The sequence below is a fragment of the Penicillium alfredii genome (assembly GCF_028826965.1).
Source record: "Penicillium alfredii strain IBT 34128 chromosome Unknown utg000010l_segment0_segment0, whole genome shotgun sequence".
In the NCBI taxonomy this organism is placed as follows: Eukaryota; Fungi; Ascomycota; class Eurotiomycetes; order Eurotiales; family Aspergillaceae; genus Penicillium; species Penicillium alfredii.
The window spans coordinates 425,612-448,990 of NW_026622707.1; the positions used below are offsets into that span (position 1 = coordinate 425,612).

The window sequence follows — 23,379 nt, forward strand, 5'->3', positions numbered from 1 at the left end:
TAAAAACAAACCCGAAGAAAACAATCAAAACAAGAACAGAACACCGGATCAGCAGAGGAGCCTGCTATGATCAACCACTCCTTTGCGCGCCATGCTATGTGAACGGACCCAGGAAACACAGAACGCCATCCCATTCCATCCAGCGACCCCCCCTCAAGCCTCCCGGAAAACCAACGCCACCAGACAACCACTACGCGCCGCCTAGCGGGGCTCGGAGTAGTCGTTCAGCGCAACACACACCGCGCCACGGTGATGACCGCTGTACTGGCGGATGATGTTGCCCGTGCTAAGCTCCCACAGGCGAGCGTAGTGGTCACTGGAAACGGTGACCAGGTAGGCGGAGTCCGCCGAGAATGCGCAATCCCACACCCAGCGCTGGTGGGTGGGCAGGGTCGTCTCCAGAAAGAGGGTGTTGGTGGCCGGGTTCATGGGCGGCCCATCCGGCTGCGCCGTGAAGGTCTGCTGCGGCGTCTCATCCCGAGGGGTGGTGTCGGTAATGCGCAGCAGGTCCCGGTCCTGCACCGGAGTGTCAAAGATGCGAAGCAGATCGCGAGACTGGTTCAGCGACTCGGTAGGAGTTGGGGCAGGCTCATTCGTCTTGTCCGTCGCGGCATTCTGCTGTCGCTCCTTCCACTCCTTGATGGCCGTCTTGGCAGGCTCATACTCAGGGTCAAGATTCCAGACCTTGGCGCTATGGTCGGCGGAGCAGGTTGCGAGATGCTTGACATCGGGGGAGAGAAGAACCCGGTTGAGGTAGTCCTTGTGGGCCTGGAAAGTGCAGATCGGAATGATGCGAGTGGTGTCCTCAGTCTGCGCCATACGCCAGATGTAAACATTTCCCTGTAAGCGTATCATTAGCTTACCGAGATCCCTCCAGCATTGGCTTGTTGTCAACAGGGTGATAATATACATTCTTGTTTCCGGCACAGAGCAGAGACCCATCGCTAGCAACGCTCACGCTGAGGACGGGAGCTTCATCCTCCGGAATCAATTGGTGGGTGCACACACTCTCACCGAGGTCCCAGACTCGGACCATGCCAGCGCGATCACCACTGATGAGCTCACCCTGGTTAGGATGGATGACCACATCATTGACTGCAGCTCGGTGGGCGTAGTTGCGTTGGAGACTGCCCGTGCGGGTATCCCACACCTTTACAGTTCCATCCTCAGAGCTAGTGACCATCCACTTGCCCTCACAGTGGAACGCAACTCCAGTGATGTTGTTGGTGTGACCCTCAAAGGTCATCACAGGGTTGGGATTGGTGGACCGGATATCAAAGAGCTTGACATTGTTATGGCCTGCCGCTGCCAGGAAGCGCTTGTCTGGAGTGATGCAGAGGCGGTTGACCTGGGAGTCAGGGTGCTGAATGGTACGGGAGCAAATGCCCGAAAGAGCCTCCCAAAAGCTAGTCAAGGAACCAGTTAGCATAAGTCCTGAATGTTGATGGCCATACCAATGCTCTTCTCAGGCTGACTTACCGGATGGTATGATCATACCCCGCTGAAGTAGGTAAAAGTAACAATTAACTCTTATCAAGGAGGAATGCGGGGAGTGGTGCAGGTCCCACTTACCAGTGCAAAGGATGACACTCATCCTGGACGCAGGAGGGAGCGATGGAATTGGACGACGCAAGAAAACGTCGTTGGGTAGGAGGCCAGAATTGTCAGAGGGATTAAGGGTTTCACGATCAGAGGAAGAGGCGAGGGTGTCACCATCAGGGGAGAAACTGGTCAGCTCAAGCTCCTCAATGAGGGGAGTCGGAGCACTGGAGGAGAGCCGTCTTTCTGCCATGATGGGCACGTGACGAGGAAGCGGTCAAGAGCAACACGTGATGTTGGATGAGAAAGAGAAGGCGGTAGAGAGGGCGGTGGAATCATAAATGGAAAGCGGTGGATGATATGGCAGAGAGGCGGTTGGATAATGCCGTAATTGTCTGGCAGAAAAAAGATGAAGGTAAACAAGTCATCGTCGCAGTCACCGTCCCATATAGGCAAAATGAACACACCAGCCGCTCTATTTACTCGTCCTATTGAGGATTTCCCATTTTGGAAACAATGAAGTCCCCAGTCCCCCCAATTCTTTTGTTTAAATACCGCCTCTCCCCCCAGGACTTTCTTCGCCCTTTCTGCACCTTTTCATCTCTTCTTACCACCCTGTACTTTTCTTCTTTGCGACTTTTCTATGTCTCTTATGTCTTAACCTGATCCTGCCTCTGGTATTCTGCCACCATGGATGGAACTCAGCCCTTTGAGGGACTCGATATGAACCTTGACAACATCCCAGGCACCGATCCGGAGCTTGCACTTTCGCCCGAGTCTATGGCCAAGCTCTTGGGCTCTTTTCCCCAGAATTTCCTGGAAGCAAATGGACTCAGTTTGGACATTGACATGACTGAGTTCATGAACATGGGCGTTGATCAAATTATCCAGGAGCTTGAAACCTCGAACAAGCGTGCCAGCGACGAAGCTTTCCCGGATGCATGCGATACCTCTTCCCCCAAGAAACAACACCTTGATACCCAAAGATCTCACTCTGTGGACTCTCTCTTCGACGATGACATCGATAGCTTTCTGCGCAACTCGGAAGTTTTCCTCAAGAGCCTGCATCACGAACCCACCTCGACTCTCAACCCCGCCGTTGCCCTTCCATCCCATGAAAACACCACTCCCATTGCCGCGACGGACAAGGCACTTGAAACCAACCAGGATGACTCGGGTGTCTCTCTGCACGAGTCTCCCAGCAGTGATGCAACTTCGACCTCGACCTTTTCTGTCATTCCCTCGGAACAAAACACCACTTCTGTTGCCACGGAGAAGGCAATTGATCTCAGTAATGACAACCTGATTCCCAACTCGGAACACCCGTCCTCTGCTCCTACTCAGTCCCCCCTCTTGATTTGGTCGATGAAGAACCAATTTTCGTTCCGTCTCATGCGGCTCCTTCCGTCGACGTCTCGCCCGCGAGCGGCAAGGCAGGACGAAAGTTTGCGATTGGAAGCCAAGAAATCAATGAACAAGCCACCCTCGACGCCGTGACTCGAGCCAATGCGATCGCCAAGGGTGTCACTCCCTACAAGCCCATCGGGTATCAACCCTCGACCCCGAACCAGCATGCTCGAGTGGTCGAAGTCCCAGACAAGGCCATGAATTTCCGCGTCAATTACGCCGAATCTCGCAACAACAAACTTGTTGTGGAGCGCGACAGGTATCGGCAAGCTTGGCTCGAGGCCACCACCATTGATCCGGGGACTGGCAAATCGAACCTGGAGCTTGCCGAGGAGGCCAATGCCACTCTCCGCCGTGTGAACAGCACTAACAAGACGAAGCTTGCCAAGCACAAGCACCAACTCCAAGAGTTGAAGAACTGCTTTGACGCCATGATCATGAAGAGTCTCGAACACAACGACATGATGAAGAATGTCTATGGGCCGACGCCGCTCCTGGCTGAATTACGAACCCGGATTTACGGATTTGCTCAAATGTATGGCCAATTGCATAGTCAATCCACGGAGAACCTCGCAGCCTTCGAATATTATGGTGCACCGAGTCTTTCCCAGGCCCCAATCAACCAGTCAGTCCCTGCGGCCTCTTTCAATCCGTGCATGCCACTGCCTTCGATGCAGCACCCGGGCCCTATCAAGATCCTTCCCAAGCCTTCTAACGCCCCTCCTGCTGGTGTGTTCTATGCGCCGAACAACACCCCTTCTGCTGGAATGACCTGTACGCCAACCAAGACTCCTCCTCTTGGAGTGTTCTATACGTCAAGTTCGAGAAACTCTCCTTCGACTTCCAATCCCGTTGCGAGCAACACAACCCGCACCTCTCCCAATGCTCGAGGTTCAGCCAAGACCACGCCTACGAAGGTCTCTCTTCCGCGATCTTCGAACAAAGCTCCTCGAACTGCGACTCCTGCTAGCGCAACGAATACGGTATGCACTCCCTCCCGGGCTTCACGCCCTGCCAGGTCGTCCCCGGTGAACGCCACTTCGGTCTCCCCTCCCCAGGTTTCATCTGGAAACCGTACCAGTCCCAAGAATGCGACACCAGCAGGACGCACTATTACAACTTTCCTTGCAGGCCAGGCTCCAAGTTCCGCTAATCGCCAACAGTCCACGTCCCGTCGATCATCGTCGTCATCTGCTCACCTTCCGTCCTCCACGGTCTCCTCTCAGGTGAAACCCATGCAGGCTGCTCAAACGACGATGGCACCTCGCACTTCCATCCTGCCTAATTCAGCTGCTGTCCCCCTGATCGACCTGACCAACGACCCCGCCGTGAGTGTTCAGACAGCCCAGCTTGCGCCAGCGGTAGAAGACGCCCAGCTCACAGAATTTCACCGCGATTTCAGGAAGAAGGAGTTCAACTGGCTCCGCAGCAACGAGACCACGCTGGATCAGATCAACCGCATCATGACCGCAGTCAAACGGCAGGCCCAACCGGATGAAACCACCGCCCCCACGGCCGAGACGACTTCCAAGAAGTCTAAGAAATCCAAGAAATCCGGGGACCTCGCCATCCCAGGCCAGTGCTATGAATTCGTCGAGCGACAGAAAGCTATCCGCCGTTGCCTTGGAAAACCCTACGACGCCTTCGACCCCGACGAGACCGAAGACGACTGCGAATTCGAGCTGGACGATGATTTTGCTCCAGCTAACGCCGCCAACCCCTCGTCCTCTCCCTCTTCCTCTTCTTCTCCCCCCGTCGCGAGCACCAACGCCTCCCCTTCCAGCTCGAAAAGCTCCGCTGAGAGCGTTGCTGTCCCTTCCCGGTGTGTGAAGAAGTCTCCCCCCAAGAAGGCCGCCTCCCCCAAGGCCAAACAGGCCGTCCCCGTCCCCGTCCCCGTCCCCGCTAACTCTGTGCCCAAGGTGGCCCCCTCCAATGTCCCCCCGCCTGTTGTCGAGGCTGCTGTCGAGCGTGCTGTGGAGGCTGTCGCCGTGCCCGCCCTCCAGCCTGTTGCCGAGCCTGTCTTCGAGACTGAGGACGGTTCTTACCAGGTGACGGAGGCACAGCTGGCGCAGATGCTGGAAGATGCGGTGCGCGGCGATGTCTGAGAGGGAAGGAGAAGGGAAGATGGGGAGGAATGGGGTGGTTTGTGTTGTGGTGGTGGTGTGTGGTGGTTTGTGTGTGTGGGTTGGAAGGGGTCCCTGGTGAGAACATCTTGAGGTTTGAGAAAAGTTTTCTTTCTTTTTTTGTGTGTTTTTTTTGTGGTGCCTGGCGTTGGGGGTGCGCCAGGTGAGGTGCGATTGAGAGTGTTGTGAGAATGGTGAGAGAGAGATGCGAGAGGAAGAGAAGGAGAAGAGTTGCGCGCATGAGCCAGGGAGGGCTCATTGCCTTAATATTCTAATTTCCACAACAGAGAATCGAAGTCACCCACGAAAACAAAAAAAACCCCATTCGTTCAATCTCGTAGTGGGTGGTGAGTAGCCTCTATTAACATCATGATCATGATTTACTGCAGGGAGACGCCGAAAACGAAGAAGCCTCGATCCATTTTTTACATGGCAGATCCAGAGGATGCTACAAACATTCAAATTTCTCTATCCTTCTAACAGTCCCCCTTCTGTTTCCCCCTTCTCTCTCTCTCTCTAATCTGATAGTTGGATACACACAGACCAATCTTGGAAGAAAGAAAAAGGTGATGATGGGACAACAAGACAGACAAGCAGTAAGTGATACATGCGCAACAGGTTCTATCAAAATTGACCAAAAAAAAAAGGACAGAAGAAATGGCAGATATAAAAGAGGGTATCGGGGCAAGGGCCAGACGAGGATTTCGGGATTGAGACATCGACACATGGAACACGGATCCGTTGGGACATGGAAACATCTTCGCTATCGGAATTTTTGTGTGGTTGTGATAATTGATGCAGAATAACTCAAGGCAAGTCGTTGATGGTTTCTTACTCGCCGCGCATCTTGCGGAAGAAGTCCATAACGCCGGTGAACACCACGAGCAGGATACCGCCACCGGGGCCCAGACGCAGGACCTTAGGGATGAAGCCCTTGTACAGGGCACCGAAGCCCTCCTCCTTCATGACGGTGCCAATGGCAGGCCAGGCCCAGTTGTACTTGGGGGTCTGGCCGGGCACCTTGGTGGCGTTCTGGATGCGGGATTTGACGACGTCCATCGGCGTGTTGAGCACGGTACCGGCGATACCACCGACGGTACCAGCGATGAGGTCGTTGCGGGTCTGCTGGCTCTTGTTGCCGGGCTCAGGCGCAGGAAGCTGGGCGCGCACCTGGAAAATGCAGCCGAAGTAACCCGCGTTCCACAGGATGTGGCGCCACAACGTAGACTCCAGGCCCTTGTACAGACCGAGCGGGCCCTCGGTCTGCACGACCTTCTTGACCACGTCCAGCATGCCGTTATACTTACCGGCCGATGCCTTGTCCTGCAGACGGATCTTGACCAGCTCAAACGGAACCACCACGAAAGCTTCCGTGGCGCCGGCCGTGGCGCCGGTCAGCGTCGCCAGCCCCTGCGTCTGCTTCTGCACGCCGAACAGCCCGCGGTAGAAGTTGCCCCAGCTGTCGTTGGCCGCGAACTTGGTCGCACGCTTGGGAGCCTCCATCAGGATGGGCGCAGAGATACCACGGTAAAGGCGGGAGAAACTAGTATCGGCGGTTAGAGGATCAGATTAAGGACTTCGTAAAACACGACGTACCCCTCGTTCTTGACAATCTTGCGGAGGCAGTCAAACATGCCATTGTAGTGGTCAGCACCCGCCGTCGGGGTACCCGTCTGAAGCTGACTGCATATGCGGAGATTGGATTAGCGAACAGCCCGAGTTGCATGCGTGCGATCGGGAGATTCCTTACACTCGTGTCTTGACCACATCCAACGGGTACCTGCAAGTCGCGTATGTTAATTGGGCCCTATTTTTATATCATAGAGAGAATGGCGCTGAGGACTCGGCTACACGACCCGGCCAGGAAATGAGAGAGCGTACATTACAAGAATCTGTTCGTGCGGGGAGACACGCATTAGTCACGGGCCAAGCTCGTGGGGGGAGGATCGGGGCAAATGCAGTCGGGAATTGACTCCGAGTCAAGATATGCATACCTCTGACACACCAGCCACCGCGCCAGCGGCGAATTGGTAGACGAAGGGGAGGGGTTGCTGCTGGTTGGAAGACATGGTGGGCAACCGAGGACCTGCGACCGCGGAGGGGGGCAGTTGTTAGTTTCTGGGAATTGCAGGAATGAATGCGACGAGTTCAAAAAAGAAGAAGAGCAAGAAATGGAGAAACCAGGGAGAACGAACCGCAATGCCGCAAGATGACAAGAACGAGGGATGGGAAGAAGAGAGAAAAGTGGAGGACGAGATGGGGTTGCCGGTGTCGGCAAGAGATCCAAGTACCCGGCGGTCACACTGCCGCATTGGGGCTGACCGCGGTACCTGGTGGTACTTCCGGCTATTAGTAAAGCCCCCCATGGGGTCCGTGAAGAAAATAAAAATAAACAAAAATAAAATAAATAATCAAGCAATCAGGTAGAAGCAGAATGTTATCTGTGGGTGATCTTCAATGTCATTTACAAAGTGCTGAGTCTTCGGTCTGAGCAAACCATCGCATCTCATCCATGGACATTAGGGCTGCAATCCCGCTTCAACGCTTTTCCCGGTTGTACAGTGGCTCTTGACTTGTTATTTTAACTGACAGAATAACAATCCTCCATGTTATTTCCCGATCACTTTAAAAGAAGTCTCGGTCATTTTTCTTTGAGACTCGACTGATATTTCGAGTCGTCATGTTACCGGTGATATATTCCGTTATTACCTGTAGTTGCCATGGATTTCTTAGCAGACATTGAGTTCAAGTCTACGGCCTCTTCCCCTGCCATTACACTGACCAGCCCTAGCGAAATCTATATCGGAGTAGGCTGCAGCTTCAGGTTTCCAAAGTACAGCATATAATGTCGCTGAAAATGTCTACTTGCTAGGTATTTTCGAGGCCGTTGAAGCACTCATCACAACCACCACATCCCCAGAAGACCCAACCCCAGCACCAACCCCGAGCTCCTCAGTTTTTCTCCACTGTTATGCGTTGGCTTTTCCTTGGCGACAGTGGTGGTCTCGGTAGCAGTAGCAACACAGCTAGAGCCACACGCAAAGCCCATAGGACAGCAACCCCCTCCCACGGTATCTGCACAACTAAACCAGCCCTTGGCACAGCGCCCTGTCTCAGCTGAGTGGCCTGTCGTCAGAACCGGCACAGCAATTGTCTCGCCATTTGACGTGAACGTTGTCGAAGATGTCGTGGGGCACGACGTGGTATCGCAGTCTCGGCCTGTGCGGCAACAGCCGCCGTGGTAGACAGCCGAGCAGGCGTAGAAGCCGGTTGGGCAGGCATCGTCGTTGCTGGTGGTTGTGGAGGGACTTGTCGGGCGGGCTGGCGGGACTAGATTCTCGGTAATTTCGGTCCCGATGCTGCTCGGAGAGGATGGTGAAGAGGGACTGGTTTGGGGAGATGTCGAATACGTCTTTGTAGAGACGATCACGGTGGAGTGCGCTGTTATAGTGACCACCGAGATGTAGGCACCTGTATGATTCAAGTCAGTCGTGTTCCTGGAGATGAATACAGAACAAACGGTAAAACAAGACTTACAGCCTCCAGGGACACACTCGTACCCGGGGATACAGCATCCGCCTCCCAGAGCTTGTGAGCATGCTGTGTATCCCCGCTGGCATGATCCAATTTGCCCGGAACATGTCTGCCAGTTTGGACAGCATCCCACGTCCCCGGACCCGATATCCTTAATCAGCTCGCATGACTCCCCCGAACCACAGCAGCGACTGGGTCGGTTGATAGCTTTGCATTCGTGCGTGCCCGTTGGGCACTTGAAGTCCCTGGATTCCAGCAGATTTGGCAATATGCCGGTGAATGAACGTCTCTGTGGGCCAGTTCCTGAATCCACCAAAGCAGGCGGCTGGAATGGGTAAGACCTGGCAAGAAAGATGGCAGCTGGGGAGTCCTCATCTGCCATATTGGCGTGATCCGGAGATATACACTCGATGGTGCCTGGGCTAGCATCGATTGCCGTGGTGGTTGTGTTCATATCCTCGTCTACTTTCCGCTCAAGTAGATTCCCGGGTGTGTCATTGGAGAATCGCCAGTAGTCGAGGAAAAACTTCTCGCCCTCGTCGTCGCTCATCTTCCTCACGCCGTGGACTGGCTTCGCCGCGAGCCGGGAGGCGATCTCGGCATTGCGGCACAAGATATTCTCTGCCGGAAGTGGTGAAGCGACATTATTGTCAAAGAGCTGGGAGAAAGACGAGTTGCTTCTCTGTGTACGTGTCTCGAGGGAATTCACGGGTAGAACCAAGGCGACGATTGATGAGAGCCGCATACTGGGTCCTGGTGGACCGTGGATCAGCGCCGGAGTTGCCTGAAACCCGGAAGAGGCTGACTCATCAATGTCCAACTTGTCCGGCCCAGATGGGAAACTTGGGAAACTTGTATATATGTCTACAGGTCAGGGTCAAGGCTCATCATGTATTTACAGGCCTCTTTTACTCAAGATAACCCAGTCAAGGAAGTAAATGAGGGATAACATCAATGCTCTGACATAGTCTCACATCGCCATTATATAGAGAATCAACTCCAATAAACTACCCAACAAACTATACGCTGCGAAATTCAACAGGGCCATCCGTGGCAAGCACGCCACATGAGTGGCAGGGTATCGTCAATCAGGATGAGAAATCCAAGGTATAAAGGGGGGACCGGTATAGAAGACACGTCAACGGTATAAATGGGGAATTCCATGCAAAATCCAGACCCCCGACATAAGCATCCAATGCAAAGACCGACCAGAAACAGCAATATGCAATAAGAAAGGAAAGAAATTCGTGCACAGCCAGCAAAAAGACAGTCAGGGTTTAAATAACCCCAGGCTCGGGCGAATGCTCCTGGGAGCCAGCATCCTTCTTCTCGGGCTCTTCAGCAGATGGCTGCGAATTGTCCGCCGGCTCCTCCTGCTCTGCTCCACCGTCATCCTCGGTGATTTCTTGGGTCTCGCCCGGAGTTTCTTGTTCGTCTTCATCCTCGGCCTTTGACTGGGACTGAGCCGCGGCAGCTTCGGCTTCGGCCTTTTCCATCTCGGCATTGCGGGCCTGTTGCCGGTCCCAAACTTCCTTGCGAATGCGATCATCTTTGGCAGTGCGAAGGCGCTCGGTTTCTTCCACACCACCGCTCTTCTTGAGTTTGCCTTCTTCGACAAATGCACCGAGTTCCTTTTGGAACAGCCCTATCCGTCGAGTCTCGAGCTCCTTCTTGCGCGCCTTCTCGGCCCGTTCAATAGCCTCGAGGCGGCTTTCGTGGTTGGGTTGCAGTGCGCGAACCTCGCCCAAAACACCATCCTTGGCTTTCATGGGGTCCACAGAGGGGTCGATCCCCAGAGTCCGCGAGGTAGATCGCAGAGTGACACCGCCAGGGTTGGCGTTGCCCATGGCCTGCTCTTTGGTGGCCTGCTCGACAAGTGCGAACGTCTGGGCAGCCTTCTCGAGATCGTCTTGCAGGTCGGCAGCAAGGTCCTCCTGCATTGTAAGCTGGTCTCGCTCTTCGCAAACCAGCTGCAGTTCTTTCTCCCAGATCTTGGTCCAGATAGGCTTCTCGCGACCCAAGAAGTCCTGCATCTTCTTGATCTCCTTCGTGACATTGCTGATGTCACGGCTGACACCTTCCAACTGCCGCGGGAGTGGGCGAACTCCACGAGTAACAACATCCTTTCGAAGATCCTCAACCAAGTCTTGGAGGTCATCAACGCGAGAAACGAGTCGCTCGGACTCACCGGCAAGCTCCTTCTTCCCAGTGTTGACGCGGGCACGGCCGGCATCACCCTCATAGGTGGGGACAGTAACATCATCCGCAGCAGTCTTCACTTGGCTAGCTTTGCTGCGGATTGCACCCATCGAACTAGCAATGTCCGATGAGAAGTTGGAATAGGTCTGCCGGAGAATAGCCAGATCACGGCGTAAGCTTTGGAGTTCTGCAATCTGGCTCCTATTTGCGGACACCGGGCCTTTTTGACTCTGGTCGGAAACAGCTGCATTGGATACAGAAGCTGGGGGGACAACAGCCAAGCGGGCCATTTCCTTTGCCGCCTCGAGTTGATGGTCTGAGACACGTTGAATGGCGGTTCCCTGGCCAGCGATGGCTTCTTTCACGCCCTCGACCAGGGTACGCACGTTTCCAAAACTGTCGTCGAAATGCTTCTTGACCTCGTCCAAGTTGTCAACATTCAGCACCAGTACCGATCGGTCCTTGACATCAGCCAAGTCTTCCAGTTCATGCCGAATCCCCGAGATTGAGTCTTGGATGTATATCTCCGGCAGATCCACGCCATTATTCTGTGTATTCCAGGCGAACTTTTCGATGAAAGCCAATTGCAGTCGCCCAAGGGTCAGACCTGTAATACCTTCTGGGAGAACGTACTTCTTAATCTTGCTTTTGTATTGCAAGAATAAGGTAAGCTCCTTCCCGGGAGAGGGCTGCTCGGTCGTATAATGGGGGATTGGAGGCGTCAGTGTCGAAATATCCGCAATTGGTGAAAAGCTATCTCGCTTTGGCGTTATTGGGGCCGCTTCTGCGGTAGGAGCAGAGGTCTTTTCATCAAAAGCCTCCCCGAGGGCAGGCTGTTTTGGAGGTTGCGGGAAGATTGGTGGGGCCTCCTCCTTTGTGGGACCCTGAAGGTTGTGCTGTTCTACTGGAGGCAGCTGGTCATTTGGAAGCTCAGCAGGCCCTGTTTCAAAATGCTGGGGGTCCGCGGGCAATTCCACATAGGGCTTTGTCCGTTCCTCTTCCACTGCATCCGGAACATGTGTGGCGACCTGATTCTGTCCACCCCGAGGGGCTTCCCGCAGCCGATTTGTGGACCGCTGTCTTGAATGGACATACGACCCTCGCAAATTAACGGCATGGAGGGATTCACGGACATCCCGCCCGCGATTGGGAATCGGGGAATTTTGGCTGGGAAGAACGGGCACGCCGTTGGTCGACGTACCCAAGTGTTTCTGGATTTGATAGGCAGAGAAACGACGAGACGCCCGACGCTCAAGCTCGCCACTTCTCTGCAGGGCTCCGAGCGCATCATCCTGCTTGGGAGTAGGTGGCGGCGGCGGCGCGGGATAGGCGGAGGGAGTTGTAGATGTGGACGCCCCAGCTCGAGGTGTTGAATCATTGTCCAAGGGTGAGGTTTCGCTGAGCATCTGCTGCGCCTCCCGCCTTGATGCCTCCCGCTCCGAATAGCTCGTGCCCCGGGTTTCGCTTGCTGATGGTGCCGAAGAAGTTCGAGGCATGGAAGGTTGGTCCTCCAGAGAGCCATTACTGCCGTAACGACGGGGCGGCCGTTTCGGTGAATGCCCGGTGGAAGATGGTATGGTGGAAGCAGCCGCTTCATCGTACAGCTGGCCAATTGTCGACTGCCCACTAGAGAGACTTCCGGCACTCGCCTGGCGTGCAGGCAAGGACCGACCATCCTCGCGTTGCTGGCGTGACCGTAGACGAGCTTGTTTCCTCTTCAGTCCATGCAGCAGGTTGATGATAATATCGCGAATCCGGGGAAGATATCGGTCAAGGCTGGGCGGCGAAGCGTCTTGGCTGAGGGTGTCCTCAAGGATTGTACGAAGAAGATCCGGCACTGGTCCGAGGTCTGAGGTGTCGACACCGATGGCATTGAAGGCACGGCATGCCAAATTGAATTCATATCCCAAGCGCACATACACATCCGACACGTCGTTTTCCGAGGCTTGTTTCCGGGACCATTGCGTCAGAGTCTCAAGGAGCTGTTTCGTCGCCACCAACAGATGCGTCACGCTTTTTTCGATTTGGGAGATTTGCTTATCAGGCTGTGTGGGGAGTCAAGCGCACACTGGATTAGAAACTGCGGATTCCCAAGGGCAAAGAGAATCGAATAAAAGACACTCACATTTTTGCTTGCTTGGGATCGACTGGACGCGGAAGAACTGCGACCGGATGTATGCGAAGCCATGGAGCCGTCGACACTGCTCTCAGACACCGAGGGTCGGTGCTGGGGTGGTGGGCTTTGCTGGCCAGAATCTCCTGGGTAGGGTCGCTGTGACCTTGATATACTGCTGGACTGCATGTGAGAGAGGGACAGAATGCTGGCAGGATGCAGGGAGATGGGGAGAGAAGATGGGAGAGCGTGAGAAAATAGGTCTCGGTGTGCCAAGCAAGCATGAAGTGGATGACACCCAGCCTCCGGTGTTGATGGATTACCGTTTGAAACAATGTCCCGTCGCGATTAGCAGCATTGATGGTAATGTAAGTTATGTATTATTGTAAGTAATTGTAATGAGGTACCCACGACCGGTACACGTCGTTCCCCGGGCACTTGACACTAGGTAGATGGTACATGAGGGCAATGGATCTGTGTATTATGGATTATCTCTTCAGCTGAGAGCAGTCGCATTCGTCATGGACGATGGATTGCTCCCAAGAGGACTAGTCCCAGCTCTCGGCAGCACCCGCGCTTATCCACTTTCCCGTCCTTGGATTGGAGCCTTGTGTAGGGGCTCCTTGTAAGAACTTTGTTGGATCTTCAAGTTTTACAGATATTTACATATATTTCCATATCCATGATTTGGTCGATTCATGGCATCTTGAAAATTACCAACCGGAGTCTAGACAGTTCTCGTGGATGGTCAGCTTCCACTTCCGGTTCTACTGGAACTCCCTGGATACCTACTATGTATACTTGGTTACTACTGTTCGCAAGAAAGTAGTGTTAGAAATAGGAATAGCATCAAGAATGAGACTGGGTATATTATTTTACTGAAACAAATTTCTTTCATCCAATAAATACAAGCTTTGCTGTCTATGGTATTGGAATACTTCCTTACTGAGCAGAAATCTAGTTCTAGATTGTCTCGTCAATTGAGCTCCTGCAGGTAGGATTTCGCCCCAAGCAATCCAGTCTATTTTATCATTGCAACACAGGGATTGCCATAGCTTCTTCAAGTATACCGATGTATTTCCGAGGTAGAAAGATCAGTTCCTAGACTGGGTAACATTGACAACCCGGCAGGAGCAAGGCACAAAAAGGTCGAAAATAAGAAAGCATCCATGATTTTTTTGAAATAGCCAGAAAAGCATAGAAGAATACACAATCTCGTAAATTGAGTAAATTTAGTAAAATATGAATTCCATGCTAATAGCATCCGACACGATGATGTCGCACAGTGTGCCAAGCCCCGTGACTTTCACTTTCCCCAAACAAATCCAACCCACGTCAAGTCCGTCTCCTCTCCCTTCGAATTCTTTGAGGACCCCCCATCTTTCCCATCTTCTTTCCTTGCTCCCTTTCCCCTTCCCTACCCCTTTCTCTCATTGACGTGTGGCTCTGTGTGGTCGATCCCCCCCTCTCTCGTACCCACCTGTCCTGTTTGTGCAGGCGGTGTGTTCGTGGCTGCGTGCCTCACCCTCGCGGCTTTCGGCCGTGCGAAGTTCCACGACGCAAGCCTGCCCTGGCTGACACCTGAGTCAATCAATGGCTTCTACAATTAACTCTACCCCGGCTGCGAACAGCTCATCTGGCAATGCCAATATGTCTGCGCAGAACTCCGGTCGACCCTCGCTGAGATCCGCCAGCACCAAGGGGTCCGACAGTCGACGACAGTCAGGCAGCCCTGCTGATGGTGCACAGCGGTATGTGAAAGCTTCCACCACACCCATTTACCTTCCCCCCCACATCTTGTATTTTCGATTTCCCCCATGTTGTGGCTTCGAGACGATGGACCTCGTCCGGCCTCTCACTCGCCCTCCATATGATTGGATTCGGTGCACGTGCTTCTTCGTTGGCGAGCTTCGTTGCAGGCCAGTATGGAATGATGTGCCAAAGACAGCCAATTGAGAGAGCCGGGTCCGATTTCGACCGTCTTGTGCTCTTTCCCGCTATCGTGACCTACAGCCACTGACCATGTTTTACCGCATAGGCGCACAAACTCCCAAAAGGCCTGGACCCAAGGGACCAATCCCATTACCCAACGTTCTTCGTACGCTTCTTCGAATGGCAATATGGCACATCAGAGACACTCTGGCTCCCCCAGGCCGAACCAGAAGGAGTCGAATACTGCCGATCACCATGCCCATGACCGACTGGTCTTCCTATTTGCCAGTTTCATTGTATGTGTGCCATGCCGCCAATGACTAGTGGAGTCAAGGCTGATCATCTTTCTAGGGCTTGAGCACTACCATCACCACAAAAACCGGCGAGAACTTCACCGGCATCTTCTCGTCCTCGACGCTTGAGCCGAGCGATTCTACGTTCCTACTCAAAATGGTCCAGCGTGCCTCGCAGGAGAACCAGCCCAAGGCCAATGGCGTGAGTGATGTGACAAGTCCGTATCTTGGGGCCGCACCCGAGCACAGTATGGCATTCGATGTCAAGGATGTCGCGGACATCTCGGTTCCCAATGTTTCTACCGCCGAGGTTTCAGTCAAGGAGTCAAACGGTATGGAACGCTCAGCTTTCTCACTTGCTATTGAATGCTGTACTGACTGGATCCACTTGCAGGCGCCTCATCTGCGTTCAAGACTGACAGCGATATCTCGGGAAACCTAGCGATGCGGGAGCGCACCCTCAAACGTTGGGAGCCAGCCGAGGATGATGTGGACATGTCGCTTGAAACGACGAGCACAGCCGGATGGGACCAATTTGAGACGAATGAAAGGCTTTTTGGTGCCAAGACCAACTATGATGAAAACCTCTACACGACTCGGATCGACCGCTCCGATCCTACATACAAGCAGAAGCAGGTCGAAGCCGCCCGAATCGCTCGTGAGATTGAAGGCACCGACGTGGACAATGTTCATGTGCGTGAAGAGCGTGGCCTGGTCGCGCCGGATACCGGTGATCAAGACGAAGAAGACAAGTACAGCGGTGTTCGTCGAGACGAGAAGGCCTTCCCACCTCTTGTCTCCGGACAGCCGAACAAATATACACCGCCTGCTCGCCGACAGGCTGGTCCTCAACCTGCAGTGCCCACGGGCCCGTCGGCGAAACAGCCTGCTCCCGCTGCTGCCACAGTGCCCTCACAAGCACCGGCAAAGGAGTCGGCGCAAGCAGCACAACCACCCGCCGCAGCCAAAACTCCTGCAGATGCCGAGGAGAAGACTGGCACGGCCAAGGCCCCATCCCCGGGTTCGCAGACGGCGGCCAAGCGCTCTGGTCCTGAGAATGCCACGGCAAATGTGGAGACTGAGGTGCTGGATCATTTCCGTCAATTCGCCAATAGTGAAAAATTGAAGATGCAAGAGCGTCGTCGCAACCAAGCAACATACGACCGGACAATCAAGCTCAATGAGCTGATGAAATTCTCTCAAAACTTCAAGCTTTCAACTCCTGTGCCGAAAGACTTGGTGCCCATCCTGGCGAAAGACCGGACCAAACAGGAAGCGATCGTTCAGCAATTCCAGCAACCTGCAGAGGACAAGACTATCCAGAAACTCACGCCTCCCTCCACTGAACCCAAGCCCGCAAACCGTGGTCCTGGACCCACTGGGGCTGTAGCTCCTGCTGCTCCCTCTGATCGCCAGAATTATTCTCGTCGTCAGGGCTACCCTCCCACCGGCCCTCTTGCTGGACCGGGTGGCCGATTCTCTCAGCAGCCGATGCAGCAAGGTCGTCCCGGCACCGGTATGCTTAGCCACCGGCTAGCAGACAACCTCCAGCAGCGGAAGGGGGCGAACATGGGCCCTGTGCCCGCTCCTCTTCCTATTCAGGATGCTCGTGTGCCCCCAACCGGGCCTGCTGGCGACCAGAACAGGGTCACTAGCCCGGTCAAAACCCAAACTCCCACCTCCGCTGCGTCGACAAAGTTCAATGTCCGAGCCATGGAGTTCAAGCCAAACCCTGCTGCAAGCACTTTCACCCCCGGAGGAGCTCCCTCTGGCGGGGCCTCTGGCTCCACTGCGAGCCCTCGACCTTTTTCGCGAAACCACTCAGTGTCTCGTGCTACGACCCCCTCGGCATTCTTCGGTGCCAGGAAACCACGGCCTATCTCTGAGCGACCTTCCCTCAACGATCAGTTCAACCCCATTAAACGCATGAAGAAGGAGAACGCAGAGCAAGCTGAGAAGCCTTACACTTCCAACGGAGGTATCCCTTACCCTTACAAGACTCTGCCGACCTGGGATCTCCCTGAAGGTACCGAAGAAAAGACCTATGACCAGATGTTCAAGCAGCCTGTTGCTGTGCCGTCAATCTCTCCCCAGGGCCGGTCCGCATCCAACAACCCCCACATGCCACCGCATCAGCAGATGCCGTTCCCGTTCCAGCAACCCAACCCCGGCATGCCTCCTTCAATGCCTCCCAATGGCCCTCATCATCTTCATTCCCAAGGCCCTCACGGTCCAGGGCCCTCTCACATGGAGGATCAAAGGATGCAGCTGTCCAATTCGAGCTCTCAAGCTTTCCCGTCTCCGCGAATGCAACAGAACCACCTGGGATACCCTTCCCCCATGGGGCCTCCTGCTCAACTCGCTTTTGGCCAACCGATGCCGCACTTCTACGGAGCGCCTCAGCCGGGTCACATGAGACATTACCCCGGTGGGCCTCAGTTTGTGAACCCACAAATGGGGGCTCCCATGATGATGCAGCAGCCTTCCAATGGACCCTACATGGGCGTTCCGCAGGGAATGTCGCCATACACGCCCCAAATGCAAATGTACTCGCCTTCGCCAGGCCATGCCTATCCCCAGCATGCACCCCCTCAGCCACACAGTGGATATCCAAGCCCAAGCCGCGGTGCGCCGATGATGATGCATCAGGGTTCGCAGTCTGGCCAGGCTCCGCAGCCGATGATGTTCATGTCTCCTGGGCAGCCAGGATACGGTGAGTCATGCCGCCCCTTCGCAACTCCCATTGTGACTAATATATATAGTGCCTCCGGGTCGTGGCGGTTATCCGCAACAGCAACCCCACTTTTCGTCCAGCCCGCACCAGTCGCATCATTACCCTCCTAACCAGCATCGTACACCCAGCAATGGCTTTAACCAAGTGCCTCAAATTCCTCCTCCGGTATCCCACACTCCGGCCACCTCTGGAGCGGGCTCTCACTCTGCTGATGCCACTGATGAAGGCAAATGAAGAACACGGGTGATCATGGAATCGTGGGGCGCTTGCCCCTTTTGACGGTGGATACTCTACCCTGTCACCTTGCTCCGCTGTGACTTGATATCAATTTTCTCGGACCGATGGCAATTGTCAAGCTCCCGGATTTCGGATATATGTCTGCATCTCTATCTGCCTTCTTCGCCAGCTTCGGCGCACCCGCCAGGCTGCATTCTGTCTGCGGTGAACTAACTACATGTCGACACAAGACTTGGTAGGTAAGATGCGGTGTTTCGTGGTCTGAGTACCGATATGCTGACTGGGTCTTTAGAGTCAGAGTGTTCCCATTTGTCGTGCCTATCTATTTCCCACATGTGGGGGGTTGGTGGTGTACATGCGTGTTCCAATCCCTTGGTTGCCAGCTACGAAGTGTTATCCACAGGGATTTGGAGTCAGGTTCATTATGCACTCTCCTTCCGTGTTTTCCAGAATGCAGTTCCCAAGTACGGCATGGCTGTGTCAACTTCTGGGACTTGTTTCCGGGCTCACTTTTTTTTTTTTCGCCCTTTTTTATTGTTGATACCGCGAGGGCTTGCGTGAATTTCCTGGGTTCATTTTCGAAACCTGCTACGGAGTGGAAGTGAGGACTTACGGGAAGTGAGATCTTTAGTCGCGGTGAAGTGCAATGTGTGAAGCCGAGGGTGATTTCGTCGAGGATGAAGTTCAGAGAAAAGAGATGACAGCGAGCAATGATAGCAGGGGCACGAGAAACGGTGAATGGGGTTTGCTAGCTGTCCTGCGGGATGCCAATGGAATGATTGATTATATTTAACCGGAATCCTCTCGTACAAAAGACATGAAAACTATCGAGTATCAGACCAGACCAGACACTCCCAACCCAAACCCTTCCAGCAATCGGATATCGTGAGAGCACTATAGCCAACGTCAGTTGCCAATCTTGCAAATAGCCAAATAGCCAAATGTCCAAGATATAAGGGGGTAGTAAGAATCTCCTCAGGTCTTTTCAGTTTCTTTTTGGTCGTCATTCCAGCCCCAGACACGACGAGGACCACCTCACCCACCGCGGTGCTTTGAGCCCTCAAACCCAGCATCCTGCGCCACCAACTCCAGAACCATAGACGAGTTCACACCCACGCAATTCCCACCTTGACCCATACCTACTCCCTTCTCAGTCTCCAACTCTTGCCCCCCTTCCTCTCACCACTCTTCGCGCAGTTGACCAACCGGAGAGCAGTCGGTTTTCTAACTGTCCCGCACCCTCTGTACGCCGCAGCCATTAGTTCCTAATCGTCCTCATAGATGCAAAGCGGACTCAGGAACCCCAGATAGCGGCCGAACCCACCACCCCTGAGAGGGTTGGCGGGTCGATGTACACATGGAAAATGTCTCCCAAGGTCATATCGCAACGCCTCGATAAAGCGTTGCAACCCCTCTAAAGGGGGAAGCCGTAGGTCTTGCGGCCATGACCCTCTGTTTTCCTTTATGATAGAGCCATGTGTCTGCGTCATGCGAAGAGTAGAGAGAAAAAGAAAAGTGCAAGCCGGAAACTGAAATGAGATTGGGAGAAGGTTGCGGGTGCCTCTTCGAAAAGAGGTCCCAGTAGTGGGATAACCATCGACTGGAAAGGCGTTGCGCAGGTATGGTACTCGTCATCGTGCTCGGAGAGCCGGTTTGCAGGGTGCTGGGCGAGGAGTACCTTCGGGGTGTTGTAGAGATGGACGCTGCGCGTGTCGGGGCTATGCGCGGTCTGACCTTTTACCAGGATCACATCATTGGAGAGGCGACATGTGTCGCTGTTCGGAGATCTTGAGAGTAAAGTAAAAGAAGATGCAGTACTCACCTGGTTGAATCCCTCGAACAAGGGAGATGCATCAAAGGAGGGAGAAGTTGGGCGGTCCAGAATGCTTGACTTGGCCCTGACGCGGGCGGTGATCGTCCCTAAACCCGATAAGGCGGGGCACAAAAGGAGTGCGAAACTCACTCTACGTTGCCTCCGACATCCACCGTGGCAGCTCGCAATTCCTGAGGGACCCAGCGTCCTTTGATCGGTCAGCTTTTCTGATCCTCTACTTCCCAATTCTCGCCGGGCCATTGGCCGCGTCGCGGGCATCAACCTTCCCCCGAACACACTCTCCGGTCCCAGCTCATCGTTATGGATTTCTTGAAATCCGCCGTCACGGCTGCGATCGCCAAGGGCAGCTCATTCCCAGTTTCTCTTGGCGATCGAGTCGATATCGGCGACTCTATCTGGACCCTTCACAACGGTACGAAACGGGTACGGTGGTCATTCCTTGGTGCTGTTTGTTGTTGCGAGACCGGACCCGACAAGCTGACAGCTGGCGCGCAATACAGGATGACAGTTCGGCTTGCAGTGTCTTTGCTTTCGATATCGCCGCGAATAAATCCCGCCTCCCTCTCGCCAAAAATGCGGTCCGCAAGTCGCGAACTTTACGGCACCCCGGAGTGATCAAGGTTCTGGACACGATCGAGGTATGTAGCCTCTTTGGGCCGGGGCTTAGGACTGGAGAACGTTTGGAAGAAAGACATGGTAGCTGATACTTCCACAGACCGAAACCAATCTCTACATTGTGACCGAACGGGTCACTCCTCTTACATGGCCGGTGAAGCGGAGAAGTCTGAATGAGGAGACCGCGAAATGGGGTTTATATTCCGTGGCGGTAAGGCGGCTTTGACGAGTTATTGTTTGTTTTTCGTACTAACAATGACGGCCACGATCAGTCCACCCTCAAGTTTATCAATGAGGATGCATCCTCCGTCCACGGCGCCGTGCGCGCATCATCTGTCTATACGAGTGAAAGTGGCGAATGGAAACTCGGAGGATTCGAAGTCTTGAGCTCCATGAAGGAAGATGATGCGATTATATATGTCGGTGGCCATGGCCAACGATGCTACAGATCAAAGATACTGACTCTGAGCGTACTAGACTTACGGAAGTATCGTCCCTGATGCAGCTCGATACACACCCCCAGAGGTCCTCAAAGGGGGCTGGGACATTATCAAGCGGCACCCGTTGGCAGCAGTCGACGCCTATGGGCTTGGGATATTGATCTTTGAAGTCTTTAATGGTTTCTTTGCCGGTGCTGACCAGGTGGGCAAGACAACCAACATCCCTCCCAGCATGCAACAAAGCTACAAGCGTCTCTCCACGGCCAACCCAAAGTTACGGCTGAGCCCTGCGCATTTTGTTGAACAGGGAAAGAAACATGGTGGTTTCTTCCAGACGCCGTTGATTCGATTATCCGAAGACATAGAGAGCTTAGGGCTCAAAAGTGACGCCGAGCGAGAAGAATTCATTAAGTATGAGTCGTCTCCTCCCTTCAAACACCTATGTGAAATAAATATCCAAGCTAACGTGACATTTCCAAATGGCAGCGAACTTGATAATCTTTCGGAGGACTTCCCTGAAGACTTCTTTAAAATGAAGGTGCTTCCGGAGCTGCTCAAGTCTGTCGAGTTTGGCGGTGGCGGGTCCAAAGTACTCGGAGCCACCCTGAAGATTGGCGCCAAACTATCGGCCGACGAATTTAACTCGAAACTAACGCCTGTTGTTGTACGCTTGTTCGGCAACCCTGATCGAGCGCTGCGCGTCTGTCTGTTGGACAACCTACCATTGATGATTGATAATCTTCCTCAGAAGGTTGTCAACGACAAGATCTTTCCGCAGATGGTTGGTCTACTCTTTTGACTGGATATTTGTTCATCTTCTGATATCTTTCCAGACTTCAGGTTTCACCGATATTGCGCCTGTTGTTCGGGAGCAGACCGTCAAGGCCGTCTTGTCGATCATTAATAAACTCAGTGATCGAATTGTTAACGGGGAGTTGCTGAAGTTCCTGGCGCGTACTGCAAATGACGAGCAACCCGGGATTCGTACTAATACCACGATTTGTCTTGGGCGCATTGCCAGGAACTTGGGACCGGGTGTAAGCTGAGACCTTCCGGGACTGAAAGCTACGTAACTAATAATATTGGATCTTAGACCCGTTCCAAGGTGCTTATTGCCGCGTTCACGAGGTCCATGAGAGACCCCTTCTCGCATGCTCGAGTCGCTGGATTGCTAGCCTTGTCCGCCACGGTCGATGTTTACACCGAGGACGACTGTGCTTCCAAGATCCTGCCCGCTATTTGCCCTTCTCTCTTGGATAAAGAAAAGTGAGTGCCGTATCTGTTATCCGAGAATCATAGTCTGGGTTCTAACACGGTTCAGACTCATCCGCGACCAAGCCAATAAAACGCTGGAGGTGTATCTTCAGCGTGTCCGGAAGTTCGCCAACACGATGGCGGATTCGACGTTTCCGCCCACCGCACCAACAGAATCTGCCAAGTCCGAGGCTCGCATTGGTACCTCGAATGACAAGTCCTGGGCCGGATGGGCCATTTCCTCGTTCACCAACAAGATTACTACCGCCAATGGGGAGATCCAGACAGCAGCTGATGGCAGTAAACCTCCCGAGGGAGACGCTGCTCGCTCTGCATCAGTGCCCCGTCCCACCAAGTCCTCTCCCTCCACTCAACTCGAGCTTCCAAAGGACCCTAAACGGCCCTCCGCGCAGCCATTGAACAGGTCCATGTCGGATCGACCCGTGCCGGTAGTGCGCCAAAAGGAGCCAGAGCCAATGGAAGACGAAGACGAGGTCTTCGATGCCTGGGGTGCCATGGACGACAACGATCCAGATGTCGACCCCTTTACCGCCGCCGTGGCCTCCCCCAAGATCTCCTCACCCGATCCTGCGGGCAAAGCATCCGCTGTTCCATTTGATGACGGCGGTGAACCCGACTTTGCTGGGTGGCTCGCCGCCAAATCTCAGGCCAAGAAGAATCCCTTGCCAAAGGGGTTGGCCAAGGCATCCTCTACTAATACCGTCGCCACACGAGCCACTGTGAACACGGCCAAGCCGCGGACGGTGGCACCCGTGAAGAAGCCTATTGATACTAAGCCCAAGGATGAAGAAATCGATGATGACTGGGGTGATGCGTGGGATTGAGCAGATAGGCCTCCTTTCTTCTTGTCATTGATTTTGTGTCTATATCTCTCTGCGATCTTTCTTCTTGCGCCCCATGTGGGTTTCTTTCGGCATTGATGGGAGTTACGGCGTCAACTCGTATGCTCTGATGATACCTGGCGAATGTACACAGTCTAATAGATTTGGGCCGGGACTTTTCTTTCATTCATTTCTATAGTTCTCTGGTTCTAGCTATATGTCTCAACAGACCTGTGTGATGGATCCATCTGTCGTCAATAGCACTCCAAACCTTGACATCTAC

At 53.8% G+C, this 23,379-nt stretch overlaps 7 protein-coding genes across 7 annotated transcripts; 3 read left to right on the forward strand and 4 right to left on the reverse strand.

Moving 5' to 3' along the window:
• Window positions 1-201: 201 nt before the first annotated feature.
• NUU61_007706 (WD40 repeat domain-containing protein) lies at window positions 202-1,792 on the reverse strand (the record flags this gene model as incomplete). Its single annotated transcript, XM_056658231.1, has 4 exons — window positions 202-840; window positions 911-1,406; window positions 1,480-1,501; window positions 1,573-1,792. 4 exons carry the CDS (start codon window positions 1,790-1,792, stop codon window positions 202-204), a joined length of 1,377 nt encoding a protein of 458 aa, XP_056508524.1.
• A 437-nt stretch (window positions 1,793-2,229) lies between these two features.
• NUU61_007707 (uncharacterized protein) lies at window positions 2,230-5,051 on the forward strand (the record flags this gene model as incomplete). Its single annotated transcript, XM_056658232.1, has 2 exons — window positions 2,230-2,830; window positions 2,884-5,051. The coding sequence occupies 2 exons, from the start codon at window positions 2,230-2,232 to the stop codon at window positions 5,049-5,051; spliced, it is 2,769 nt and encodes a 922-aa protein (XP_056508525.1).
• An 849-nt stretch (window positions 5,052-5,900) lies between these two features.
• Window positions 5,901-7,138, reverse strand: NUU61_007708 (putative mitochondrial 2-oxodicarboxylate carrier protein; the record flags this gene model as incomplete). The annotated part of the gene is made up of 4 exons (XM_056658233.1): window positions 5,901-6,612; window positions 6,666-6,752; window positions 6,820-6,849; window positions 7,071-7,138. 4 exons carry the CDS (start codon window positions 7,136-7,138, stop codon window positions 5,901-5,903), a joined length of 897 nt encoding a protein of 298 aa, XP_056508526.1.
• An 830-nt stretch (window positions 7,139-7,968) lies between these two features.
• Window positions 7,969-9,348, reverse strand: NUU61_007709 (putative GPI anchored protein; the record flags this gene model as incomplete). The annotated part of the gene is made up of 1 exon (XM_056658234.1): window positions 7,969-9,348. One exon carries the CDS (start codon window positions 9,346-9,348, stop codon window positions 7,969-7,971), a length of 1,380 nt encoding a protein of 459 aa, XP_056508527.1.
• Window positions 9,349-9,880: 532 nt separating this feature from the next.
• Window positions 9,881-13,104, reverse strand: NUU61_007710 (formin-mediated actin nucleation enhancer; the record flags this gene model as incomplete). The annotated part of the gene is made up of 2 exons (XM_056658235.1): window positions 9,881-12,847; window positions 12,928-13,104. The coding sequence occupies 2 exons, from the start codon at window positions 13,102-13,104 to the stop codon at window positions 9,881-9,883; spliced, it is 3,144 nt and encodes a 1,047-aa protein (XP_056508528.1).
• Window positions 13,105-14,508: 1,404 nt separating this feature from the next.
• Window positions 14,509-18,108, forward strand: NUU61_007711 (putative PAB1 binding protein (Pbp1); the record flags this gene model as incomplete). Its single annotated transcript, XM_056658236.1, has 5 exons — window positions 14,509-14,666; window positions 14,954-15,143; window positions 15,199-15,472; window positions 15,535-17,853; window positions 17,903-18,108. The coding sequence occupies 5 exons, from the start codon at window positions 14,509-14,511 to the stop codon at window positions 18,106-18,108; spliced, it is 3,147 nt and encodes a 1,048-aa protein (XP_056508529.1).
• A 2,137-nt stretch (window positions 18,109-20,245) lies between these two features.
• NUU61_007712 (COPI-interacting protein CEX1) lies at window positions 20,246-23,099 on the forward strand (the record flags this gene model as incomplete). Its single annotated transcript, XM_056658237.1, has 8 exons — window positions 20,246-20,368; window positions 20,446-20,583; window positions 20,661-20,771; window positions 20,833-20,979; window positions 21,038-21,781; window positions 21,834-22,037; window positions 22,094-22,266; window positions 22,322-23,099. The coding sequence occupies 8 exons, from the start codon at window positions 20,246-20,248 to the stop codon at window positions 23,097-23,099; spliced, it is 2,418 nt and encodes an 805-aa protein (XP_056508530.1).
• Between the last annotated feature and the right edge of the window lie 280 nt (window positions 23,100-23,379).